The sequence below is a fragment of the Alligator sinensis genome, unplaced genomic scaffold, assembly GCF_000455745.1.
Source record: "Alligator sinensis unplaced genomic scaffold, ASM45574v1 scaffold233_2, whole genome shotgun sequence".
Classification (NCBI taxonomy): domain Eukaryota; kingdom Metazoa; phylum Chordata; order Crocodylia; family Alligatoridae; genus Alligator; species Alligator sinensis.
The window spans coordinates 1,483,162-1,493,253 of NW_005841941.1; the positions used below are offsets into that span (position 1 = coordinate 1,483,162).

The window sequence follows — 10,092 nt, forward strand, 5'->3', positions numbered from 1 at the left end:
CTTCCCCTACTGTAGCAGTGAGAGGGAGACAAATTCAAGCCAAACCTCCAATAATTAGACTCTATATTTGGAAAATTAAAACAAATGTATATGTTTTCCATATATAGAGTCTAATTACTGGAGGGTCATCTTACATTCACAGCTGTCTTGTAATCAAGTAAATATGGTAATTTGAGATGTGCCGAGAGGTCTTTGAAGGACAACTTCTTAAATCTCATGCATATTATTTCCAGAATATTTTTCTGGTACTAAATTTATTTTATTCTTTTATTAAATAGTACAGTAATATGGATCTCTGAGGACCTAAGAAAGGCTTCTTTAGTAATATGTTGAAAAATTCTTCTGGGTACACTACTAGGGAAGGGGGTAGCATCATTTTTACTACCAGCCCCTAGAGGTTTTATAAGAATTGCTCAGTACCTGAGGTTTATTTAGCCAATTAAGACCAAGATTCCCATCACCTGGTGTGGTGCAATAGATAATGTTATCTGTGGCTTCATCCTCAGAAGCTGAAACTAGTGCAGAAGGTGGCAGCCCGTTCTGACATTTATATTTTACAGCACAGAGAACCTGTCAAGTTGCACTTAAGCACAGGTCTAAATTCATTTTTATAAGCATATTATTATTACAACTCTTTTACAGTAATTGATGCATTACATGTCCTTGAACTACACCCACCAATAAAACTATCCAGATAAAATGTTTTGGAAGAGAGACTTTCCTTGAACAAACTCAGTCAACATAGTGGAATATGCTATGGAGACACTACCTAGAACCTTAGAACCTTACTTTTCAGTCATGACTTGCATAATGAAGATAAAAGGACTAATAAACTGTGGACAATTAATCCCATTTGCACAGTACTCAAAGTAAAAGCTTTTAAGTTTAAATAGAATAAATTCCCAAGGTGCACTCTAGCACTTTTCTTGCAAATTATATACATCAGGTTGTTTTCACACTTCCAATAGTAGAGAAATTGCTCAAGATTACCTTCAATTGTAACAAAATGAGCAACAACAAAGTTTACACTGACAAGAAAACTACTGTTTCAAGCCTATCTAAAAAGGAATCAAATTTAGGGGCTTATAAAAAAAAATCTAGCTCATCCAAATAATAAAAGTACACTTAATGGAGATGTTTGATAAGATATGGAAGGAAGGCAATCTACAATACATTATAAAATTTAACATATATCCTGAAATGGATTATCTGTATTTAATAGATAACCTGTATTTAATACTGGAGACCTAGTTTTATAGAATGATAATAATAAAGATGCTTTCATTCAAGTAGTGTAGCCACAGATCAAACATACAAATAAAAGCACCCTTATCTGTGTGCTAAACTCTGCATGATGATCTCTCAACATATCTCTTACTGTTAGTGCACATCCATTGAAAAAACAGAGACAGCTACTTGTTCTGTGAGCTAAAAAAAATGTCAAAAGCTATTTCTCAGCTAATGACTTGGCTTCATGATGAAACTTCCAAACTATATTTTGTCAGATCCTGTGAAGAACTTTTATGAATTCAGGAAATAAAAATGAAGACACAGCAGCATTACATTAAAAAATTCGGTAGGTTTTGGGTAAAAGGAACTAGTAGTTTGGCACCCAGGCCTCTTAGGACTTCCAAATATTATTGCAGCATCAATGCATTTCATCATCTGAAGACTACAAATAGGCGTAACTAGAAATTTTAATGTACTAACAAATTCAGTAAGACCTTTACAATTAAAAATCTTGTGTTCCTAGTGAGCAAGAGTCAAAATTGCTTCATTTATAATGCTTTTATCACATCAACAATACATGAAAATATGTTTATTCATTAACTGCTGCAGCACAGCTACCAAGGTAAGATTATAGTTACCGTTACTTGGGAACTTCAAAATGGCAGTTTTAAAATTCTTCTGTTATAACCCAAATTTTACACAACACAAAACTCATGTAATTTTGTTTCTCAAAAGAATGCAACTTTTTTTCAAAGCCATCAGTGGATCAGGTCTACTATATTAGAGACCACAGGTACATGTTTCAAAAAAACCCAAGTCACTTTGAAGCTTGAGTCCCACTGAAAGCCAATGAGGTTTAAGTTCCTAAATCACCCTTCCAAAAATAGCATCCTTTATCTTCTCCTAGCACAAGTTGCCAAGTCATTTGCACTCCTCCAGGACACTGCAGATCACAGATTAGACTGAAGGATAAGAGACAGGGACAGTGTTTTCAGTTAAGCAGATCTGAACAAGAAATGAACATTCAGAGACACAGGATCTTTTACTTCTATTAAAAAAATCCTTCTACCATGAATAGTATGATACATTATCGAGTATACTTTACTTCCTCCAAAATAATTAGGGGTGCACTGATAAAGATTTTTTGGGCCGAAATCGATGGCCAATTATTAACGAGCCTTATCGGCCGATACGGATCTGATTGCCAATAAGCAGCCTGGCAGCTTAAAGAACAGCATCTGGCTGGTAAGTCTGTTCTGAGGAAGGGGCATGGGGAGAGCAGATCGAGGCCCCCCATGGGGAGGGAGGGAGTGGGGCAAGTACTGCCCACCCAGGGTGGGGTGCAGGACTGAGCAGCAAGTGGCTTCTCCATGGTGTTGGGGGGGGCACTGCTGCACACACACCCAGGGAGTCATGGGAGAGGGCAGGATGCCACTGTGGGCTGGAGCCAGGGGCTGCTTCCTGGAAGGGGGACTGAGCCAGGTCTGTGCTTGGGGCAGACAGTAGCAGCACTAGGAGGAGGGGCTACGGAGGGGTTGGGGGAGCTATGGAGAATTTTGGGGTGGTCACAGCCCCCCACACATAGCCCCCCTTCCCAGTTCCGTTGTCCGCCCTGAGTGAAGCCCCAGCCCAACGCCCCTGCTGGGAAGAGCCTGGTGCCACCCCCCCGGCTCCAGCCCACAGCAGCAGCCTGCCCTCACCCTGTGCAGAGATCCAGGGAGCACGTGCCTCCCCATGCCTTCACCAGGGTGCGCACAACAGCAGGAACTGCCCCCCACCCCATGCTCCTCCAATAAACCGTTCAGAGTTCCGTCCCATGTCCCACCCCAGCTGGGTAGCACCAGCTGCAGCTCCACTCCCTCCTACACTGTAAGGGCCTCAGTTTTCCCCCCACCATGCCCTTTTCCCACAACAGATATGTAAATCTAGGACTACCTTTAAGAAGTCTCTAGTCATTTATGGGAGACAGGAAGAAAGAATGAAAATGCTAAAAAGATTCCAATCTCCAACTAAGTTATTGATAAATATATCCATTTATCTGCGAATATCAAGGGATGTCCCAAAAGAAAGCACATAAGATCAGAATAAGTAGTAATAAACCAGGTTAACGGTGGGGGGCGGGGAGATTTTCAACATGACACATATAGTATTGTTCACTCCTTGAATATATTGTTACTGAAAAGAACTATGATGCTTCCTGTACATCTTGGCTCCGCAAAAAAAACCTCTCTCTTAGAAGGAGACAACACGGAGACAAAAAGCACATTTGACTTGTATTTGGAAAACAAAGGTCATGTTAAAATAAAGTGAAAGTTTCTTAGAGAGGACTGAGAACAAAATGTTTCATTTCCCTTATCTTGGGAATAAGTTCTGGACCAGAAGGCACTAAGTGAGATTTTTCAGAGGTTGAACCTAGGCAGTCCCACTTTGTAAAAGGCCACATCACTCCTTGAGAAAGTGTTGGAAGACTTACCTCCAATGGAGCAACCTCCTAGCTTCATGCCAGTGCAAAGTTAACAAAAGGAAATTATTCAGCTACCTATCCTCCTAGTCTATTTGACAGCAGTAATACCTAGTGAGTTGGTGTCAAAAAGAAATAAGTTGGGAGAGTATTTTCCTGTTTTAAAAGGGCTTTAATCCCTCCAGATCAAAGGCTAGGGTTATTTTAACATAACAGAGGACATGGATAGGGATATTGTTTTCATCCAAAAAAGCTCATCATCAACACAAGAGTCCCTTGGCAAATTTATGCACATTTCAGAGACCAGTTCACGTTCAATGTTAAAATGTAATAAGTTTACTATTTTTAAAAGTTTTATTTGCCCAGATATTTATTCAGGACCCCAAAAATCTATCTGGGTCAGAACTGTTCTGTAATTTTGTCTACTGAAGTATACCCAAAATAACACCTTAATTTTCACTTAGTGCCAAGTGTTCCCTTAGGAAGAATGAGATTTATTGCAATATCTGATGGCTTAGGAAAAAAAAGAAAAGGAAGGATTTTCAGAGAACTTTAATGCTTGGGACCCAAGTTTTGTCTGGCACTATATATTACTTGAAACACATGAATTAAAATCAATGCCCATCTCAAATGGGCAAGTCCTGGAACACTACTGATAGCAGCAGGCAAACCTGACCCTGTAGAACACTTTAAAAACCCTCATGTTTTCAGTGTTTGCTAAAAAAAGGAATTATGACCTTGAAAGGTCTGGCTTTCTACAGAGAGATTTTGCCATCCCTCTCATGAAGGGAGGGCATGAGAAGCAAGATATAAGCTCTAAAAACAGGCCTCCCACCTGCTTTCCATCATACAGCTAATCTGCAACTTCTCTCAGTATTTGACCATTAAAAGCATCTTAGTACACAGCTGCAAACCTTGATCTTTAGCCAAGCTTCCATAGCCAAGTCACAGGGAGTTATGGGAAGAGGCCTCTAACCTGACCGACTCAGACACCTGATGCCCAGAAGACCTGAAAACATCTATTCCGAAGCAAGTGACCTCACAACTACACCATCCACATCCAAGGCTAAATCACATCTTGGCCCTTAGAGATAAGCTTTTTAAATTCCCAATGTTTCTCTTGTGAGCGAAAATAGACCTGGTTGGATGCCTTTTTCCACCATGCCGCATAGCCTTTGGCCTGACAAGCCTAGTCTTCCACAACTCTAACCATTACAGCTGTGAATTGGTAGATTCTTCTAGCCAGTAGTACAAATGTGCTTTCTCCTGGGTCAAATTTTAAATGCCCTGGGTGTTTTCCCGATTATATTCTTGAAAGCCAAGAGTGAAAATCCTGTCATATGGTACCATTTAAAAAAATGCAAGGGGTGGGGGGGAGAGAAAGAAAAGAAAGAAAGAAAACAGATGTAATTTGTTTTGCTACCCCCCACCCAAAAAAAAAAAAATTAGTCTATGCTGGGCTTGGTTATTTTGCTGAACTTCACCATGAAAAAATTCTACTCCTCACTCTTCCTCCTCTAGCAGAAGCAGCAGCTTATAAGTTGTTGTTTCACAATTCCCCTCTTATCCTGTGAAAATACTATAGTACTCCACATGTTGCTTTGGTTTACCTCCTTTCTTTCGCACTCCCCCAATTTCAAGTGAATAATCCTAGCAGTTCCAGCCATTCTGCAGTCTCCCTAGTCACCTAGAAGGGAAATAACCACCTAAGACTCCCTGCATCTTTCTCCTCCTTTCTTTTCTCTGAGAAGCCAGCACTTTGGTACAATTTTTATTTGCCCTAGGAAAATAGAATAATTCAAGTCCTCATCCACTAAACTTACACTTATAATGTTATCTATCTTGCAAGATAAAATAATATTCTGCATGTCTTTCTTTCTGAAGTAACATAACTTGTCAAAAAAGGCATTTTCCCTCTTACCAGAACTAGGCATGTGGTTCACTCTAGGTGGATTCAGCAGCTCCACTGGCTGGTCTCGGGCAGAAAGTCCATCTGGAAAATGGAAGAAACAGTTCACATTAATTAGTTAATGATTTTGGAATGCCTATAATAGCTAAACAATGTAACATGACAAAACAATACAAATTCCACAACTCACAAAGGATACTATGAAAGCAGCAGCATAACAATTACTATTCAAAACCCCAAAGAAGATATATTTCAGTCTAAATTGTGTTCTAGGTTTGTCTGCATTCAGTGCCTACCTGTATTTTTCAGAACCAAAGGAGATTTGACTTGTCAATCTTACATAAAGGCTGGAGTAAATAAGCCCTGTCACAGAGAAACTAAATGGCTATTCATTTTCTATTTAATGACAATATGGTGAAGCTGCTAACAAACAGCCCTGGGAAGAAAATTCTGAAAACAGCCGTAATACGCTAGTAAAGAAACCTGACAAACACTGCAGGAAATTAAAGTGTATAGATATGCATCACAAGTCCTCTTTTGCAATGGTCTGACTCTCAGAGGAGATATTTACAAAAACATTTGTTTTGTAAATTAAACACTGAAAACCATTTAGACAGAGCATTTCTCCATAGAAAGGTTTCAACAATACCTTGTATATAAAATATTTTAAAAAAAGGATATTATATGCAACTACTCTAGTTTGCCAGATAAGACTTCTTGATTTTGCCGAAAAAACATGAAACAAAAATAAAAACACCAAAACGATGGCATGATATAAATTGTATCAAATAGAATATTCTAGTTGGTGTAATCCACAACTACTGTCTGAATACAAAAAAGATGTGCAACTCAAATGTGCCTCTTCACTCTTTAAAAGCCAAGACTTTTTCCCCGACAATGCCACTGTCCCAAAGCTATTTCCTCTTTATTTAGCTTGTTGTTCTCCAGGGTTCTGCTGAATTTTATGTTATACACATAAAACGTGATGAAACTGTATACTGTTCTAGAAATACTGAAACAGGCTCTCTCACGTTCAAAGCAAGAGAGACTGCAACAATTTTATTCTTTATTTACATGTTAATATTCTTCATAAATAAAAAACACGCTATAATCTGTGCTACATGGTTTCTCTATTCTGAATAGTTTGTGGGGAAAAAATAATTAAGATGTCTTCACTGTGTGCATTACTTGTCTTTTGGTACCAATCAGGGCATAGGTAGTCTCAGGCCAGCATCAGTAAATTGACTGACTTGCTATGACCATTTTCTTTCAAAAAATAGTACTGCCCCTGTGGTCTATAGCTTTGAAGTGTTTTCCTTTTTATACAATAGCCAGTAAAGTGATTGAGGTCTGACTAAGAAGGTATATACGCTTTTATGGGTGCAGGTTAGCTGGCAGACACATTACCTGGACAAAGCAGAACTAATGACAGTAAGTCTGAGGAAGAAATGACTAAAATTATATCAGTACTATTAACTGAGGATGTGCATTCATTATTTATGAAACAAGTTCAAAACTTTGTGGGAGCATTAGACCAGAGGCTGCAAAGGAATAGCCAAGAGCATGTTCTCCCATCTGCATGCTCAGTAAACAGTTCAACTCCTGGATGCTAAATTCATCCAGCCTATGCATACTTTTGTCACCTCAGTGCTCAGTGTTAGCCTAATATAAAACACAGTATTTGTGGCAATACTGCTGTTTAGAAGCATGTCAGGAACTCACTTATTAAGCAGCTTTATATTTAGCAGCAGACGTGCTCAATAGACTCTCTTAGATTCCCATTTGGAATACAGGCAGACAAGGTTCCTTGGGTGAATTTGATATCTTTTATTAGACCAACCCAAATGGGTTTCTGAACCTGAAAGCTTGCTTAATAACTATTCTCCAACCCAAATGGGTTTCTGAACCTGAAAGCTTGCTTAATAACTATTCTCCAACCATTTGGGTTGGTCTAATAAAAGATATCAAATTCACCCAAGGAACCTTGTCTGCCTATGGCCTTAGACCAACATGGCTACAACCTAAACCCCTGCATTTGGAATACAGAATTTGATTTTGACCTTCAAAGCCATAAATTATTTAGTCCTGGATTAATGGAGCAAAGTCCCCCTTCTTGTGCTATCGCCACAGCTCTGATCATAGTTGTTGAAACTAAAGCCACCTCAATACAGAGAAGAGTGGCTGGCAGAGATTTCTGTGACAGCCTCCTGGGCTGTAGAAGAACCCATCCCCACCCCCTTAGAGCGACGAGGTTTCAATTTCTAAGCCATCTGGCGTACTCTTTTGTTTTGTTTTTTGGAAGAATGTTTTGAGAGTGGATGAAGTGACACTTAAGTTATTTACCAGCATGAGGTGACTACAGTCATGATCTGATCTGATCTCACGCTGTAATGGGCTATTCATTTCAATAGATCAGTATTTTTTTATTATGAATTTAAATCTTTAAAAGAGCGTCAAGAATTTAGATGCATGTTTCTAGCACTTACATTTTTAAAAAATAAAGGTTAAAAAAAGCCAACAATACACCCAAATAACCGGGGTTAAACACACCCAAATCATTTTTTAAAAGTAACAAAGTGTAAAGTAATGAAGAAAAATTAAAGTTGAAATCTTTTCCCTATGACACTAAACTCCTTAAATATAGATCCCAAGGACAGAACCAAACAGGACAAGCCACAGATCCTTTAATACTTGATATATTAAAATCATAAAATCTCTACACTGAAAGGAAGAAGTAAGATACCATAAGGAGAAGATAGCAGCTCCTAGTATATTTTTAGGAGGTCTGGGTCTCCAGTCTCCAAGAAGTAATGTGTTGTTTTTTTTGGAGGGGAGATGTTAGGATAAGCTTCCAGGAAAACAGCACTCTTCTTCAGGTCATGCCTATTCTATAATCAGCAGACAACTGTAAATTTCGTCTGTCTAGGGAAACTAGTTTTAGAATCATAGGGTGTCTATACACGAGCAGAGAGGCTGCTCTGCTTCGGCACAGACTCAATTAATCAAGTCTGCTGGAGTGTGGCAACTGCCGCGCTCTGGCAGCCTCCTGCGTCTTGTGCATCAGCATTTCCCTGCTTAAAAGCGGGGATGGGGGGGAAGGCAGCGGCGGGCATGCTTGAACTAAATCTCATCAAACAAGCTTAAATTCAAGCGCCCCCACTGCTATTTTTAAGCTGGGTAATGTTGATACACGAGACATGGCAGTGCTTTAAATTAATTAGAGCAGCTCTCGGAGCCACTCATTAAATCGCTGCCTACCCTACCCCCCAGAGCATGTGTAAATGTGCCCATAGAGAAGTAGGGCCGAAAGGGACCTCCAGAAGTCATCTAGTTCAAGCCCACACAAAATATAATGGAAGCTGATCAGGTGTTAATGCAAGTTAGATGCTGCTGATCAACCATATAAATCATAGCCACAGAAATGAATCATAAGTATGTTAGATATTGCAAAAGTAGCTGTGTTCTCTTACAGACTCATTTAAAAGGATTCTGAAAGCAACTCAAGTATCAAGAATCAAAAGAACTGGGTTATTACAATCTTTGTTATAAAGACTAAAACAGTAAATATTTTTATTAAGCAGATATAACTATGGCAAGTAGAATACTGGAAGATCTCCAAAATCTTTTCTAAAAAGAAGTTACCACGTGTGCTTGGAAAAAAATATTTAAACCATTATAACTATCAAATCGGTCAGACTTGCACCACATACCAAAAGGCCACAAATCCAGGTTAAGAACTCTCTTCCCTGTAAATGTCAATGTACTTCCTCCTCCTCCACCTACAGTGCTACTACTGTCCAGAAATCAAAATGTGCTCCGATTGCTTTTTTCTTTCTTTCTCTTGAAAAAACAGACTGAAGCATATCGTTCCAAAAAGTGAAATGCAAAAACCAGAACAGGTAATTAATTATTCTACCAACAGCAAACCTAGTGGAAATTCAACAAAGTTATGAACCTTTGGAAAAGGAATGTTCAGACACTATTAGACTGTGATTAAGCACTCTCTATAGTTCAAGAAACAAGTCTATATAAAGAAAAACAAACATAACCATAAGTATAATACAAGATGAACTCCACTGAAAACAAGCTAGCAATCCTGGGGGAGTCTGAACCTGAGCAAGAAAAATGCTTTTTCTGTTGCATTCCTTTCTTACCATGGTTACTGAGGACATTTCGTTCATAATTCTAATGACGTGCAACTGACCTTTACGATAGAAAAGAAATGCCCTACAACATTTTATGCTAATATGCATGAACAAGCAAAAGGATATGAAACTTTATGGATCTACAAATGTCAAAATGAATAAAACAAATTTCCATTACCCAAAGAAAGTTTTGCCCCAACTCCCACTTTTATACATTTCCCCAGCCCTGAGAGAGGGGAAAAAAAGGGCCAGGAAATAGGGGCAGCGTGTATGACTACATAAAACATTATACATAATATGCTAGAGAGAGAGGGGGGAGGGAGGGTATCCTATTTCTTGGATACTCT

General features: G+C 38.9%; 1 protein-coding gene across 3 annotated transcripts in view; it reads right to left on the reverse strand.

The window, feature by feature from the left end:
* Window positions 1-10,092, reverse strand: part of HDAC4 (histone deacetylase 4) — a 422,181-nt gene that overhangs the window by 277,996 nt on the left and 134,093 nt on the right. For all 3 annotated transcript variants that reach the window (XM_025199370.1, XM_014518186.2, XM_025199369.1), the window contains one exon: window positions 5,613-5,684. Coding sequence is in view for 2 of the 3 variants with exons in the window: in XM_014518186.2 (XP_014373672.1) it covers window positions 5,613-5,684 (72 nt within the window). In the remaining variant the exon portion in view is untranslated. The remainder of the gene's footprint in view (window positions 1-5,612; window positions 5,685-10,092) is intronic.